Source organism: Musca domestica, unplaced genomic scaffold (assembly GCF_030504385.1).
Source record: "Musca domestica strain aabys unplaced genomic scaffold, Musca_domestica.polishedcontigs.V.1.1 47, whole genome shotgun sequence".
Taxonomy (NCBI): Eukaryota; Metazoa; Arthropoda; class Insecta; order Diptera; family Muscidae; genus Musca; species Musca domestica.
This window is the reverse complement of record NW_026712338.1, coordinates 3,915,255-3,933,532: the sequence shown is the minus strand read 5'-3', so window position 1 is coordinate 3,933,532 and position 18,278 is coordinate 3,915,255. Positions and strand designations below refer to the sequence as shown.

The following is an 18,278-nucleotide window of genomic DNA, read 5'->3' as shown; positions in this document are numbered from 1 at the left end:
GCAGCGCCCCCATATATTTTGCACATTAACTGTTTTTGAAGAAACTAGCCGATGATTTAAGCCAGCTAACATAGCGTTTTATGTATTCTCCCCTTAATAATTCTTCTATGGCTTTTTATTAATTAAAAATCCATCCATATGTTTCCTTTTTTTTCAAAATTATTCATTTGACAACATCTCATTGTCAAAATTATAATTATAAATCCAAGGTATACCCAGAAATCAGAGATTTTTATTCATAGAAATTTAACAAGGTAAATTGCAGAAAATGCAGAGATGGACCATGTTAAAATCATAAACCAAATAGAATTTAAATTTGAGCGAAAGTTAAGTTAATTTCGGTCAATTTTTTAATTTGTACTTATAGCCTGTTCACAGAACTTTTGTTTAAGGCAGACAAGCAATTGCTACCCAGACAATGAAGTTTTAATTTCAGTTCATTTACTTTTCAGTTTGGGATCAAAAGCTCATTTTACCTATTGCCTTTCTGTCAAAAATTGGTTTCTATTGGGCAAAGGAAACATTTTTATATAAAAGAAAAAAATCCGCGGGTAAATGTGACTAGGATTATCAAAATACAGAATATCGGTGGGTATCGTTATGTGTGCGCTATACGAAAACGTAGACCTATTCATACTATGTTCCGCCACAGGAGCTAGAACCCATTACGAAATACAAATACCAATTTTTGGACAAATCCGTGTAAAAATGTGACTAAAACCATCGAAATACCGAATATCGGGAGGTTCCGTTATACGTGAAATCGGACGAAGATATTTTTTGGTTGCTATATCTACATTTTGATCGGCTATCTCAAATTTTATCTCGATTGGGCAATAGATGCGACCTGTACTTGGTTTGAAGAAATACATGGACAGGCGGACGGACATGCATAAATCGACTTAGAAAGTGAATCTGTGCAGATCATCAAAAGGAACCATGGGTCTATCTCGCTTACAATCAAATGCACAAAGACATAATACCCTGAGCACAGTTTGGTGGAGGGAATAAAAATTAAAAGCATTTTATGGCCATTCCCTTTCAAATCGAAGTATGTCCTTCAGCAACTGCCCGTTTTATCATTCAAATGGGTTTCGGTTAAAGAAATTTGATCGAAATTGAATGTCTAGTTCAGTTACTTTAGCTAAGCTGAAATAATCTGTACCCAAATTTAAATTTTTTGTTACGCATATTTTCATTCATTTATTCCGCCAAAAGTTTTTGCATATCTTCGCATTTGATTTTTTTATTATTTATCACTACACTTTCTCAGTAGAGACACAGAATTTCAGTCGACTTCGGGTCAGCGAGTCGAGTGACTTGGAAAACCCGGGCATTAAAAAACAATTTTTGAATTTGACCATATACATGCATAATTTATTGTCACAAACAATACACAAATGTCCAATAGAATGCATTGAAAATGATAAATGCCACAGGGAATAAGAAGCGGGCTTTGCGATCTATCCACAGAGAGACTTCGTGTGGCGTCATTGTTGTCCAGGAGTGATTTTCAGTACGTTTGTTATCAGGATCCGAGAAATTGTCGTCCACACTTGACGTTATGGTTGCTATGGAATCCGACGAAGTGAACTTGTTGGGTGTTTCATCGCCCACGGTTATAATGATCGGCGAAGGTGTATCCACAGAAAGGAAACGATCGCAGGGTGGTCGCGCTTGCTGACGTTCGTTGTCGATCATTTTGTGGCGTTTCATGCGAGGTGTTAACGTAGATTTCAAAATGTATTTGCTTTTCACTTTTTTCACTTCGACACTATTCTTGCGCCGCCATATGGTGTTAACAAAGGCAAACTCTACCAGACTGCCGAATATGAAGAAGGTACAGCCCAAAAACCATACCTCGGAAACCTTAATGTAGCTGACTTTGGGCAAGTTGTTCTCCTGGGACGAGGCAAGCGTGATGAAAGATAGAAGAGTGGTGCAGCCGAGAGTAGTGCGAGCTGGTGTTTGGTCAGCTTGCAGCCAGAAAGATACCCAGGATATGGCAACAATCATTATCGAGGGCAAAAAGTAGTCCATGACATAGTAGCCCACCTCTCGTACCAGATGAACTGTGAAGCTTAGTGAGCTGTAATTGCCTGCAAATGCTCCGTGCCGCAAGTCATTCAAGTCGGCATTGATAATGGTTTCGTTTGTCCATGCATTTTCTAAGGCGTACTCGGTTAAGTGCATTTTGGGGTCAAAAGTTAGTGGAGCGTTGTCCTCCCAATACAGACGCAATTCAGTTGCGTTGTACATCCAGCTTTCCAGAACCGTGGGACAATACTGCTCATCGAAAGGGAACTTTTGCAGTTTCATCCAACAGTACAACGTGGCCTGAATACGCGACGATGTAATGACAGTACCGTCTGGATTGATCGATGTGAGTATATCTTTTTCACTGGTCCCCAGAACGCTTGAATCATGCTCGTTTGCAAGGAATATGTGTGGCACCCATATCAGCTCACGCAATTTGGATTCGCCCAGAATTGATTGTTTCCTATTCGGCGCATACTCATCAAAGGCCAAACGGGGATCCTTGTAACGCAGCTGCACCAGGCCATGCATCTTGAATTGTAAGTCGCTAGAGTCCAGATTCTGTAACACATAGATGTACACCCGAACGAACACATCCAATGGAGCATCGACAATGCTCCCATTTTCCATAACATTTGGTCGTTCCAGGCGGTCGTAGCGACAGGATGCTGTCAGACGATTAATCAGCTGGGTCTGTGTTAGTTGGGCAGCATCATCCAGCGAGGGACATGTTTCGTCGGCACTCCTTGTTACATTTAAATCCGTCAGAATCGAATACGTGCTCTCGTTTACTGGCACACTGTTGACTGTCCCCGAAAGTGATACGCGTAACTTTTCAATATTCTCCCTGCCGGGTATAGTAGAGTTGATTGTCGAGGCCAAAACACCCGTTACTGTGTTGACGTTAATTGAACCGACAGCAACCGTCCATCCGAGGAAACATATCAGAAGAATTATCACAATCGAATATTTATTCATAATTTTTGTTCGCTAAGACTAGACTACGATTTAACACTGAAGGTGTTGTTGGTTCTACCCGCTATGCGGTTGGCGATCGTTAAATATTTGACTGTTCATACGAGGCTGTGATTTTTCTTATTAACTGTCTGCGACCAACTGACAAACTAGCCAACCACGTCTATGGGTATACCTATCAGAACATAACCAATCCACACAGCTGGGTAGACAATGCTCTTCAAATAAAAGTGCTCGCAAAGGCACGCCATTTCGGTCGGTTGTTCTAGTTGTAAAGGGTGTTTTTTTTTAAGCTCGATAGAACATGAAATTGTAAAAAATAACACAAAAAATTAAATTTTAATCAAATTAATCAAAAAATCATTGATCATGATGCGGTAACGATCTCCATTGACCGTAACGCGAGCTCCGGCCTCATTTTTGAAGAAATAAGGTCCAATGATGCCACCAGCGTGAAAACCGCACCATACGGTACATTTTTCTGCTTGTAATGGAGTCTGTAGGGTCTCTTGTGGATTGGTCTCACTCCATATGCGGCAATTTTGCTTATTAACAAACCCGTTAAGCCAAAAATGCGCCTCAACGCTGAACACAATTTTGCGATAAAACCAAGGGTCATTTGCCAACTGCTCTAGAGCCTGATTTTCAAAGTAAATTGGGATAATTTCGTAGCGTTGTTCAAGCGTTTCATCAAAATTTAATTTTTTGTGCTACTTTTTACAATTATAATAAAGTTCTATCTCGCTTAAAAAACACCCTTTATTATTATAAGGCCCTCACACACAGACACACATTCATATAGAGCATACGTCAATTATTACCGCACAGTGGTTTAGTTTAAAGTGTGATGTGAGGAAAATGCCTTATCAAGCTCAAGCTGTCGAGGGGAAATAAATATCTCAAAAGTTAATGACGTTGAGAAGATTTAAGTCGAATCTAAAATGCGCTATTTCAACGGCTGTTCTATTATATAGAACAATTTCGCTTTTCTATAGCCAATATCCTGCCGATATTCGGTATTTTGACGATAGTTGCCAACTGTTATAGAATTATTTGAAATTTGGATTGGATGTTCCTAATAACAGAAGTGACGCATATACCCGAATACTGCAATTTCGATATTTGCGGACATATTATTACATGAGTTACTTCCCAAATTGTGGGAGATACTGATAATGGCATGTGCGGACAAATCCACCTATAAAGGGCGAAAGTGAAAATTATTAAAACAAGTCTTTATTATATTTTCTCCACAAATGTTACAAGAACTCATTGAATTGGTATATATTTGCTGTTCAGGAAACGAAAAATATTTGGTCTATACAATTTTTTATTTGACGTTTCTCATTTCCATATTTAATAGAACTAGAATTTAATATACAAGGTGGTTTATCTGGAATATACAAGGTGGTTCAAAAGTAATCCTCCTATCAGAAAATGCTATAAATTTTACTATTGGCCCCTAACGTCAGTTCTGTTTTGACATTTTTAGTAGTAAATACATGCGAAATACACGTTAATAAACAATATTACGCTCAACTGCTCGCGGAATATTGGTGACTATTTCTTTGACCAATAATCGATCGGTGACATTGGCACAACGTGAATTTCGTCGTAGATTTCCTGGCCGTCCAACGCCTACCGGTGAAACACTGCGACGTTTAGCCGCTCGCCTCGAAGAGGCTGGCACAACAAAAGATACGGCCAGGCGTTCAGACCCCGGAGTATCCGTTCTGCAGAGAATATTGCTGTAGCCGAGGATGTCATGGAAGCGACATCGATGAATTTTGGTACAAGACTTGAAGATGTTTCCGTACAATGCAATCCTTAATCAACATCAAGAAGAAGATGATTTTTTCATCAAAAAAAAAAAAAACAAAATCATGGGTGATGAGGCTCATGTTCATTTTAGCGGGTACATAAATAAGCAAAATTTACGCTTCTGCAGCACTGATTACCAGCATGTAACCCATGAAAAGCCATTACACCCGCTCAAAGTCACTGTATTGTGTGCTGTTTTCGTGGAGGAGTCATCGGACCTTTCTTCTTCGAAAACGTCGCCGGCCAATCGGTTACTGTGAACGGTGAGCGCTACAAAGCAATGATCAACGATTTATTTTTGCCGCAACTTAATGAGTTGGGATTAAAAAACATGTGGTTCCAACAGGAGGGTGAAACGGCACACACTGCACGATATGCTGAAGGCAATATGCCAGAATTCTATTTGTGGAAGTTGCGGGGTTATGTCAACAAGCCTTAGACTCTTTCAGCTCTTAAATATAATATCCGTCAAGAATGTGAGGACCTATCGCCGGAAGTTTTGGCCAAAGTGATGGAAAATGCCATAAAAAGGGCTCAAAAGCATATACGTTGCTTGTCGACGAAGTAGACTAGACCGACGAAAAAACACCGATAATATAGTGTTACGCCAACGTTCTTACCTCCCACAACAAACAAACTGAATGTGTATCCACGCCATTGGATGACATTCGTCAAGCGATGATTCAAAGTTGTTACCATTTTTAAGGTGAGGATACATAAAAAGTTTTCTTTTTGCCCGGCTTAAGTCATCGGTTGGCTTCTGCAAAGAAAAAAACAAAGGGAAATTTATTAAATTTATACAATATGTTCCTCCGCACTTCTCTTGGTTTCGTATCTACAATTATGACGTTCCGGCACGAACTACTTTAACTAAATTTCTTTACAAAAATTACCCAAAAGAAAATAGCATTTGATAATCTGTTGCACTTAACTACCCCAAACTTTTGGGAATCCTTACCAGAACAATTGGATTAGATAGGAACAAAGTGGAAAAAAATGTGTCTTCTTTGTTTTACTTATTACTTATACAACAAATACATTAATAACCACTATATTAAATAGAGATTCTTCTTGGAATAAACTTTGTTGCGAGCATGCTATAAAATGCAAAATGATGTATAAACTAGCCTTAACGCTGCAAGTCTCAGTTCAAAATATTAAATTGTAAGTGAAGTGAGTTACTGCTGTGGAATCATGTTCATGGATAGCTCAGAAAAGTTCAGTTGTTTCGTGAAACTAGTTTTTACCTAGTGCCTATTCTAATTCAATTTTTTTTCGAAATATTTTTGTTTATATAAAATCACATGAGTGTATATATATATATATATATATATATATATATATATATATATATATATATATATATATTACATATAATATTAAATTAGTTTTCTTCAGAGAGAGAAATAAATATAAACAGTTTGATACTGTCTGTGTAGGGTACCAATAGCTGCTTTGTGAATAATATATGTTTCTATTTTTGTCTAATTCTCATTTGTTTTTGCTTTATTATTTATTAGATTATTTTCTGTAGTGCTTAATTTAATTTAATATAATTTTATTTCCTTATCTCGAAGATATATCAAAACACTGAACTTCAAAGTGTACACATGTACTATCATCACGGTCTGGCCAGAAGGGCAGGCGGAAAGACAGCAGGTGAACGCGTAAGAGTGGCAGCAAATAACGATTGTTTTTCTGTATTTTTGTAATTCTTATCAGATTTTCGTCTTTCTTTTCGGAATATCAATATTTACTTATGTCTAACATTTTGTGATGGAGCACCTACTCCGAAATTTCTTTAAATGAATAAATAAATATACTTACGTAGAGTGCAATTGTATGCTTGGTACTATCACTATTCGAATGAAACACTCGCACCCGCACCCGTACCGGCACCATTGGCAAGCTATTTTAGCAATTATTCATAGCTTTGGTGACATTTATCGAAAATGATTGTCGCTTGATGTAAAAGAGAATGACGAATGTGAAATTCGGTTAGGCACATTGATAGGAATAATGTGAACCCAACCAAAAATTATATGTCGGTTTTCCGTAGATTAAAGTGGAAATGGCATTTTATATTTGTTCTGTTCCAGAACGTTGTCTTCTAGTCTTTATTTCACAAATGTGTTGGACTTTAGAGGTCATTGTAGTTGTTATAATTAATAATTCAAACAATTTTTATTAGGCAGTGTGAAATGATGACATTGATTATCAAGATAGGGGATTGTGTAAATGTTATATAGAGGATTTCAAGTTTTTGTTATACTTCATTTGGGTTTATTTCAAAAAAATAGCCCACTGTAGGCGAATTCGGGCATTGGAAGACTAATGTCTATCAAATTTATTTGCAAAGAAGAAAATTCAGGCTTGATCCTATGTGAAATCCTATAAAAATACAGCACTTTAGTCCAGCATAACACTTGAATACTGAGCTATGACTGTCAATATTTCTGATCGTTGGCGCATCTTCATGCGCGATCTAATATTTTAAATATGGGATATGCGAAGTTTTTAAATAAACCGGACTCTGAGTTTACATGTTATAAGAGTTACGTGTTAACGAATTTTACTTTTTTAAGGAGGAACAAACAGCAATAGGTCACTATTTTTAAAGTAATCTCGGATATCTAATTTGATAATATATTTTTAACTTCTTTAGGAGAGGTAGCAGAAAGAGTCAACCACTATGCAAAACTTGAAGAAAGTCGAACATTGATGTCCCACTTTGAGGAAGGCATTATCATTCACAATGTTTCCCATTTATGTGGAAGATGCAAGAATGAGAACAACAAAAATGTCTATTAAGATGTTCAAAGCCTGAACTTAATTGGGCAATCCCATCTCTCAACCGTATGACCGCGCAGAACATTTGGAAATATTCAAAAATAACATAACATATGTTAAAACTGAATTTCACAATTCCATATTTAATAATATAACAGCTAACCCGAACCGCGTTTAATGCATATGTTTAAGAACCTAATATAAGTTGTAAACGGTTAGCTTTTCTCTTTAAAGTTCAAGCTTATTGTTGTTTTTCTTTTTTGTGGTTTATTGATTTATTCTTTCCAATTTATTTATTTAGAGTCCACAATATTTATGGTGAATAAAGGAAATTTTGCATATAAACTTGTACACACAGGGTAAGATAAAAAAAACTGCAGCAAAGTCAAACGCCATAATTTTTAATATTTTTTCAAAATTTTATTGAATGAAAACAAAAAATGTCGGAAAAAGCATCAAATTTTTGAATAAGTTTATATTTGTTCGAATTGGTCACCTTTGGCAAGAGATATGGCCTTCAAACGGCTAATGAAACCGTCACACGCTGCCCGAATGTTGCTCTGCGGTATTTTGATCCATTCCCGGCGAAGCGCTTGCTTGAGTGTCCATCACCACTTTGGTATTTTTTAGTGCCAACCATGCTGTCCAAAATACTCCAGACATAATAGTCTAACGGATTGGTATCCGGAGATTTTGGTGGCCATTGTGCACTAGAAATGAAGCGAGGAACCTCAGTTTGTAACCAATCTCGGGTGGCGCGTCCTGAGTGCAATGGTGCTGAGTCCTGTTGGAATGTCCAAACCATGCGGCCAAAATGTTTACGTGCCCAAGGTTTTAATACACCTCCAGGATATTTTTGGGGTAATATTCGGCATTTATTCTGATACGAGCGTAGAGCGACCATCGGCGGTTATGGTGGCCCACACCACACCATGGCCGGCGCTTGAGTTCTGGTGGCCAATCGAAGGTGCAGATTTTCAGCTGACCTCTTTGGCAAGTAAACGCGATCATTTTGTTTGTTTACAAACTGCTGGACAACGAATGTTTTCTCATCGGAGAAAACCAAATACGGCATTTCACCACTTTCGGCCAAGCGAAGCAACTCTTTAGCTTTTTTGAGTCTATTTTCTTTCCGTTGCGGTGTAAGTTCTTCCACTTTTTTGAATTTCATGCTTTACCCCGAACCATTTTTTGTAATATTTGTCGAATGGAATATTGCGATATGTCCATCTCACGAGCCATTTTTCGGCCACTGCGACGCGGATTTCGATCAAATCGCTTCTTTACTTTTCGAACCATTTCTGCTGATGTTGCTGTTTTCTTCCGTCCACTTCCTTGACGTCGGGCTACGCTATAAGTATCACGGTAACGAGCGATGGTATGAGACACAAAATATTTAATCGCATTTAAATGCTGGAGTGCTCTATCTAAAGCTACTTGTGGGTTTCCAGCCAAATATAAAGAAATCACACTATCACGCTTGAATTCCATCACGAATAACATTTTTTCTGGAAAATTCTCACCAAAATGATTTTGTACGCTTGTAAACAATATAATAAACTGTCACTGGAATAATTTTAACAGCTGTCATACGAGTGGCTTATAAATTACAACAGTCTGAAGTTGGCTGCAGTTTTTTCATCTCACCCTGTATGTTTTCAGTTTTTTGGAGTTGTCGTCATCAGAATCGATATTAATTTCTAAATTGAAGTCCCGGCAACATGACTTTAGTTTAACTACTAACATAAATAAAGTGTCATCGGTTTATAAAAGATAGGGACCCCATAAAGTATGGTAAAGAGTAGAAATCTTTGTCGATCAAATTATGTCCGTGAGCCTCTCCTTTTACCATTTGTAATTACGATATTAAATATCATAACGTCATTCAAACGTTGTGCAGGCTGTCATCTTATTCTTAGGATGATTGATGTTACAAAAGGTATATATTTGTTCTCATTTGGATATAGCCCTCATAGAATATTATCTCCTAATACTAGTCGACCCAATGTGCTCTAATTTGGGATTTGATGATTTCAGTGCAGTAAAATGTAGTCCTTTAACACTGATTTCCCATATAGCCTGCCGATATAGATATATTCTCTATATTAATTCCATTGGAAAATGTGTCTAAAATGGTCAAAATACTGAATATCGGGGGTACGGTCGAATGGGGGCTATACGATATCGTGGACCTACATAAACATACTCAGTACTCAAAAAGAACTCCTTGTGTGGATTTTCAGACAATTCCATTGGAAAATGTGACTAAAATCTTCAAAATACCGAATATCGGGGGTACCGTTATATTGGGGTCATACGATATCATGGACCGATATAGACCATCTTGGAACGTTACTGAACTGCTTGCACACAAAAGACTGATATGTGCAAAATTTTAGCTTCCTATCTTATTTCGTTTGGCTCTAGCGTGATTACAACATATGGACGGACGGACAGGGCTAAATCGTTTTAGAATTTTACGCTGATCGGGAATATATACATTTTTAGGTCTAAAATTGTTATTTTGATGAGTTACAAACGGAATAACGTACTTAATATAGCCTCCATACTATGTATGGTTAAGGGTATACAAATATAGCAATAGGGTATACATAATAGCATGTAGAGTCTGTACCAGTTTTAAAGTGATCATGTCTTAAGAAGACCTATTTTTGTATTGTAAGTTTGGTTGAACAAATCTGGATTAAGCAATAACTCCCGATAATGTGTACAATTTCAATATTTCTATGATTGTATGTTGGAAATAAAAATGAGTAATACAAAAAAATGGAAAATATATGAAGCGGATTACTTTTAAAAATTATAATTTTTTGCATAGTTTTGTTATCTTTTGAGACATGGACCTGGCGTATTTAAGTAGTACGGACGAACAATACATTTTACCATAGTGGAAACGTTGAATATTAGCGTACACAAGCTAAGTCGAAGTTTAGGTATCTCTTTTAAGCTTTATTGTTTATTCAGTTCAGTCGTTAGTTCATATGAAAAAAGTCGACTTTATAAATCAGACTTTTGTAGTTAAAACAATATTTTTATTTTTGTATTAATTAAAGTAGACTAAAAGCGATCCCCTTTTCTTTCATGAAATAAGAATCACAAAGGGGAGTAAAGCTAGAAAAAGGGCCAAAGTAACGAGACCCAAATAGATCGTTATAAGTCAAAATCGCATGATGAACCAAATGAAAATAAAGGAACTGGATATAGAGAAAGAGTTGGTTATAGTTCCGATCGTTCTTTTCCCTGGGTAAATCCTTTACACAATTTGGTATCGGAACGACACGCCGCTACGACAAAAGTAATGAGGATTGAGTTGATTTTAAATATCTTTGTTATTTCATGCAACTTTGATTTCGTGTTACCCTTTGACATGCAAAACCAAAAAAAAAAACCAGTAAACAAAGTCTTAAAGTCGGGCGGGGCCGACTTTATGATACCCTACACCACTTTGCTAATTTAGTAGAGCTCCATATAACAATTAAAAGGACTAAATATGCCGAAGCATTTGTATCTTTTAAATTCGGACTTGTATTGCCCATTTGGTGCACAATTAATTTGAAATCGGATAAAAATATATATGGGAGCTACATCCAAATCGGAACCGATCTCGATAAAATTTGGCAAAGATATTTCTGAGCTGTATTTGATATATTTCCCTGAATATCGTTGTTACGGAGTGCATATTACGGTTGTGGGTAACAAATATAACAAATCGCATGAACAGTATATATGGGAGCTATAGCTATATCTGAACCGATCTTCACCAAATTTAACATACTAGCTTCTAGACTCAATTCGGTCGTAAGTGCCAAATTCCATTCCATTTTCACCAATATTAGACGTTTGGTGCACAATAAAATGTAAATCGGACGAAGTTATATATGGGAGCTATATCCAAATCTGAACCGATCTCGATAAAATGTAGCAAATGTATTTCTGAGCTGTATTTGATATATTTTCCCAAATATTGTTGTTACAGAGTGCATATTACGGCTGCGGAGGACAAAAATAAAAAATCGGATAAACAATATATATGGGACCTATAGCTATATCTGAACCGATTTCGATCACATTTGGCATACTCATTTTCAGGTCCAATCTGATCGTACGTGCACAATTCCATACTATTCGGACTGATATTACACGTTTGGTGCACAATAAAAGGCAAATCAGACGAAAATATATATGGGAGCTATATCTAAATTTTTGTTTGTTTTGATTTGTGCAAAATTTCATCTGGATAGGGCAATAAATGCGAACTGTACTTTGTTAACAAAAATACATGGACAGACGGAAGGACGGACATGCATAAATGGACTCAGAATGTGATTCTATGCAGATCATCAAAAGAAACTATGGGTCTATCTCGTTTCCTTTTGCCTGTTACAAACAAGTGCAAAAAGACACAATACCCTGACCACCTTGTGGTGTAGGGTATAAAAACGAACTATTTCTATGAACTTTTTGTTTGGATATCAACAGCTTGTCACAATGAAAAAAGAATACACAGACAAGTAAAAAAGCGTTAAGCTGAGGCGAAGAAAACCCTTAAGAATATAAAAACCTCGAGATCCACGTTGAATTCGCCCCGATCGAACTTAACGCGTTTTCACTTGTTATTTTGTAAATGTGAGCAGTAAATTTTTCTTGGGACCTTAACGAATTTTGTACAATTGTTATTGATTGTAATTCAATATAGGTATTTGTCAAAAACAACGTTTGACATATGGTCATTTATTGTGTTATCGCAAATGTTATATTTATTATGGGCATTAAAATGTATTTATGGCATTTGTTTTTAAATCAAAAACGCTAACTTTTTGACATATTTATAATTGATTGTCGAACTAATTACTCGACTTGGAAAGAAAATTTATAATATTCTGCGTATATTTGATTGTGTGACAATATTAATTCCATTTTATATGGTTACTGCGGACGCAGGGCTTTTTGGGCATTGTGAGCACTTTCAACTTATTTACTCTTTAAGGCAACACATGACTATACACTCAAAGGTATTAACTGGCTCGAGTGGGCTAAAGTACGTTAAGAACACGAATTGTCGATTGTTCAGGAATACTTAGTGATGAGGCATCAGCCTGCATTTATCATTGTAATATGTAATAGCGTGTTTACAGAACCTTTGTTTAAGGCAGACAATCAAGTTTTCATTTGAGTTCATTTACATTTTTTCATCTGAGAGTAAAAGCTAATTTTACCAATAGCCTTTCTGCTTCACATAAATTCCCAATATAACCTTTTTTGTTACGGGCGCACTACTAAATACGTAAAACAGTATAGTATTTTTAGTTGGTAGATTTTACGATACGGACCTGTCGGTAATGCAGACGTACAAAACATCTTACCATAGTGGGAAAGTGGAATATTTGGGTACGCAACGTCGAATTTTAGTTAACGCTGTAACCATGGTAGAAGAAAACAGGTACATACTGTAACAACCACCGAAATAACCAAATAAAACAATAACCAATTAATTCAAGAACGGTTTCTTTTAATGAATAAACTATTTATAATAGGAACATAAAACGACGCGATTTCATCAGAAAAACTAATAATAATTTATTTTCATAAGTGATGCCAGATCAACTGGTTCTGTTTGTGTGCTGCCACTCTGATAGCTATTCAGCGGGTTGCCACATCCCTCCTCTATTTTTCTTAAGCTTCATCGTTACTTTCGGCCTGGATCCTCCCGTATCTAAGTTAGATGATTTTGATGATGGTTCCGATGATGATTCATTGGTTAAAGGACTTTCGTCGGCGGCATCTGGATCATGATGGAGTTCGTGATGTTCTGGATCTGCAACCGAAGTCTCCGTGGGCCTTGCTAAAGATGGTAGCGATGAATCAGTTGGAATTTTCTTAACATGAGTAATGTTTCTGCGATACACTCTGCCTTCTGCTGATATCACGACATCATTGCCCTTTCGTTCCGTTACTTCGTATTCAGTTTGCCCAAAGGTTGTAGATAATTTGTTAGAGTGGACAGTATTTCGCATCAATACTTTATCCCCAACTCTGATGTTGCAATCGACCGCATTTCTGTCAGAATCGGCTCTCTGTTTCCCTTTATCTTTATTCACAATGTCATTGTCTCTGGCTTCAGAGTCGATAACATTCTCTTCAACGTCATTCAGCGATGGAATCTTATCTCTAATGACTCGATTAAAAATAAGTTCCGATGGAGCTTTCCCTGTTGTGCCATGCGGAGTGACATTATACATGAGGGTAAATTTACGAATCTCCTTTTTATAGTCCATACCCTGCGAGTGAGCAATCTGAAGACGTTTTAAAAGAGAGCGGTTCAAGTTTTCGACCTCTCCATTAGCTTGGGGCCAATAAGGCGGTGATGTCATCAAGTCGATATTATTAGTACTGCAAAAAGTCTTGAATTCTTCGCTCACAAATTGGAGCCCGTTATCTGCAGTTATTGACTTGGGATATCCATGTCGGGCAAATATTTCCTCGAGAAAATCAATAATTTCCGTTGACGTTATCTTCTTCATAAATTTTAGCTCGTGATATCCTGAGTAGTAGTCAATAACTACAAATACAAAATCGTGATTCGGCAACGGGCCCAATAAATCCATTGCTACACAAGCCCAGGGACTGTCTGGCATGATTCGTCTTTTCATAGGAGCCGGTGGTATTAGCCGAGATATCAACATACATTCATGACAGCTTTTCACGTATTTCTCTATATCTCTATCGACCAAAGGCCACCAAATCTTCGAACGAATTCTTCGCTTCATCACGGTTTCGCCTGGATGACCTTCGTGGCCTAGATCCAGCACTCGTTGTCTCAGGCTTGCAGGAATCACAAGTCGCGTACCTCTTAGCAACAAGTTTCCTAAAATACTGAGCTCAAATCGAAATGGATAATACCTGTTCTTAGTAGCTGTACTCCAATCTTCGGTATTTACACATTCTACTGCCTGCAAAATCTCATCATCTTTGCTATTATTGTGTACAATTTCCAAAATGGTTAAAGCCTGTGGTACTGAATTTTCTATATAGAGCAAATGCTGAACTCGCATGGCTTATCAAAAGTAACAGCTGTATCCAGATTACAGAGTCTGGACAATGAGTCTGCTATGTTATGTTTCCCCGCTTTGTAAATAATTTTGAAGCTAAAGGACTGCAGGCGCAAGACCCAACGCTCTATACGAGCCGGCGGCTTCGATGTTGGCTTAAAAATGGCTTCGAGAGGCTTGTGGTCCGTCTCCAGCTCAAATTGAATCCCCGCTAAGTAATAATAAAATCGCTCGACAGCCCACACCAGAGCCAGGCTCTCTTTCTCAGTCTGCGAATATCTGCGCTCTACTTCAGACAGCGCCTTACTTGCAAAAGACACGACATACGGAGTGTCTCCAGTAAATTGAATTAGTACCGCCCCAAAGCCACTGGGCTGGCATCCGCAATTAATCTAGTGCGCCGTTTCGGTGAAAAATAAGTAAGTGTTGGGAGGGCAATTAATTTTTCCTTGAGTTTTAAAAATGCATCGTTTTGTCTCGTCGTCCAAATAAACTTCTCCTTGGCTTTCGTGATTTCTCTTAGAGGTTCAACATTTACATTTTTTTTCATCTGAGAGTAAAAGCTCATTTTACCAATAGCCTTTCTGCTTCACATAAATTCCCAATATAACCTTTTTTGTTACGGGCGCACTACTAAATACGTAAAACAGTATAGTATTTTTAGTTGGTAGATTTTACGATACGGACCTGTCGGTAATACAGACGTACAAAACATCTTACCATAGTGGGAAAGTGGAATATTTGGGTACGCAACGTCGAATTTTAGTTAACGCTGTAACCATGGTAGAAGAAAACAGGTACATACTGTAACAACCACCGAAATAACCAAATAAAACAATAACCAATTAATTCAAGAACGGTTTCTATTTATAATAGGAACATAAAACGACGCGATTTCATCAGAAAAACTAATAATAATTTATTTTCATAAGTGATGCCAGATCAACTGGTTCTGTTTGTGTGCTGCCACTCTGATAGCTATTCAGCGGGTTGCCACACATACAGCAAAGCTTGGGAACATTAATATGTCAAAAAAAAAAAAAAATTATATGTATTTTCAAATATTAGCTGTGTCGATGCGTGTACCTATCTACCATAATTTTTACTGACAACATTAACAGCGTTACCTAAAATCGACGTACTCGGTCGACGTTTTTCACCACACAAGTAAACACACATGCATTTACAGGAATGTAACTAAAATAAGTCAACATTGATAATTGAACAATTTCTATTTGGTGTGTTCAAAATTAATGATTAATGAATGAAACAAGAAATGTGAATGTTCGTAATTGGCATATATAACAGCAATTTTTACAACGTTCTTTGTAGGTAGATTTTAAGGTATGGACTTGGCGTATTTGTGTAATACGGACGATTAAAATATTTTACCATAGTGAGGAAATTGAATATTTGTGTACGCTATGTTGGAATTTTAGGTAACGCTGTTAAATTTCAAAAAAAAAAAAAAAAAAATAAACAAATAAAATAAAAACAAGTAAGCAAAGGCTACAGTCGAGCGGGGCCGACCGTTGAATACCCTACAACACTATAATAAACGATACATTTTATATAGGCGAGATACTCGAAAGAATTCCACAAGATATTGTGACAAATAATAAAAGAAAACCATCAGATTTCGTTCTCTAATTTTCGAATAATAGAAACTTTAACTAATTTGCTCATTTTATTGGAAGATGTTGCACGTAAATGGTCTTCCTAGATCTGGAACCAATATTTCCCAAAGACCCATAATCTCTCAGAAGTGGCAAAAGATTAACATTTATTATTGGGTTTTGACTGAAACGCATAAATATGAGATACAGACATTTGATTATATTCTTCAACGAAATCAGCGTTAAGGAAATAGTCAGAAGTGTGTCTTTCCTGTATTTGTGAATTCTCCAAAAAGTCACTGGAATGGACATTTTCGTATTTTGTCTACAAAAGTTGGCAAACTATTTCACACATTGAATATTTTTGGATGGCAATCCAAAACTGCTTGGCTTTTGCAATGCCCGGTAACCCTTATTCAAATGTGCGTGAGGATCGGGCAATAATTACGACCTGCTGACAATTTTGCAGTTTTTTTGGTTCATTTCAACCCCTAAATATATGGCGAACATCTCCAAAAAGAGTAGGCTTCTATTCTGACCCTCATCTGGTCCCCATGCAAAATTTCGTTAGGATCGGGCCATAAATGCGATCCGTATATGATATTCTGATATCCTAACTACTTAGTTTTGTTAGTTGTAGAAATATGTTTAATTCAAAATGAAAATATGCCAAAAATATGACAAAATTGAAAAAATATGAGAAAATGTACAAAATCAATATTTTCAGCTTTAGAGAGATATTTTTATGCGATTTTTTAGACGTTCTTTCTTTCCTGCCAAGAGGCCATTCTGAATTAATGAGAACTGTCGAAATCAGTTCAGCCGTTCTCGACATATAAGAGATCTTTCAAGCATATTCTCTTTGATATGCACATATATTGTACATATTTTGCTATATCCGATTTGTTGGATGTTAACATCAATGTAAAGATCAGAAGTAACCTTGTCATGGCTTTGTGATTTCGCCGGGATTTAAAATATTCGCGGTTTAATGAAATTTTTTTAATTTTTTCAACACAAAAGATATGGTCTATTTTACCCGCTAAATATTATCCGATGACCACCCAAATTGGTAGACTTCTTCCCCGCCCTAAACTCTAGCCACATGCGATTAGTCTATAATAGCGACCTGTATAGCTACTGGTCCATTTCGACCCCTAAATATTATGCGATCATCTCCAAAAGATCATCACCCTAGCCCCACCTCCATTCTAAATTTCGTGGAGATCGGGCCATAATTGCGACCTGTAGAGTGATTACAAATTAACATGGACAGACGGACGGACATACATAGCTAGATCGATTCAACTCGGCGAGATAGGAAGATCCATATATACTTTCCTATGTGGGAAATCAATATTTCGAGGTGTTACATAATTTTTGGCCCATCAAACTTATAATACCCCCAACACATAGTGTTGTAGGGTATAATAAAATAAAACAAATAAGTAAAAAAAAGCTAATTTTTATACCCTCCACAATTTGGAAGGAACCTGAAAATTAAAAAAAAAACTTCCGGAAACTACCACTTAAAAGAAAACTATTAAATGGAGACTATACAAAGACGTGGACTTGCTTATTAAATTTTTTGTCATTGGCTGTAGTACCCAAAATACTTCAAATACCAAATTTGAAACAATACCGGTCAATAATGTCGCTAAAATCGAAATACCGAATATCGGGAAGTACCGTTATATGGGGGGTATACGAAAACGTGAACCTACATACAATTTTTTTTCTCATAGCCTGTAGTACCCATTACGAACTTTAAATACGAAATTTGTTACAATTCCGGTGAATAATGTTTCTCAAATCATAAAAATTTTGAGTAGCTAGAGGTACCGTCAAACATTTTTGTCATAGGCTACAGCATCCATTACGAACTTCAAATACGAAATTTGAAATAATTTCGGTAAATAATGTCGCACCGAATATCGGGGCGTACCGTTATATGGGGCTATACGAAGAC

The 18,278-nt window shown here is 36.8% G+C and overlaps 3 protein-coding genes across 3 annotated transcripts in view; 1 reads left to right on the top strand and 2 right to left on the bottom strand.

Moving 5' to 3' along the window:
* The window catches only part of LOC131804698 (uncharacterized), a 120,619-nt gene that overhangs the window by 34,634 nt on the left and 67,707 nt on the right, over window positions 1-18,278 (top strand). The gene's annotated exons all lie outside the window — the stretch shown is intronic.
* Window positions 1,348-3,201, bottom strand: LOC101900927 (pH-sensitive chloride channel 2). The gene has a single exon (XM_005189240.4). The coding sequence runs from the start codon at window positions 3,013-3,015 to the stop codon at window positions 1,384-1,386; it is 1,632 nt and encodes a 543-aa protein (XP_005189297.2). The 5' UTR covers window positions 3,016-3,201; the 3' UTR covers window positions 1,348-1,383.
* LOC131804634 (uncharacterized protein K02A2.6-like) lies at window positions 13,281-14,279 on the bottom strand. Its single transcript, XM_059127686.1, has one exon. The coding sequence runs from the start codon at window positions 14,277-14,279 to the stop codon at window positions 13,281-13,283; it is 999 nt and encodes a 332-aa protein (XP_058983669.1).

Coding starts and splice junctions, on each gene's coding strand:
- LOC101900927 (XM_005189240.4), bottom strand. CDS start 3,015: ATGAATAAATATTCGATTGTGATAATTCTTCTGATATGTTTCCTCGGA.
- LOC131804634 (XM_059127686.1), bottom strand. CDS start 14,279: ATGCCAGACAGTCCCTGGGCTTGTGTAGCAATGGATTTATTGGGCCCG.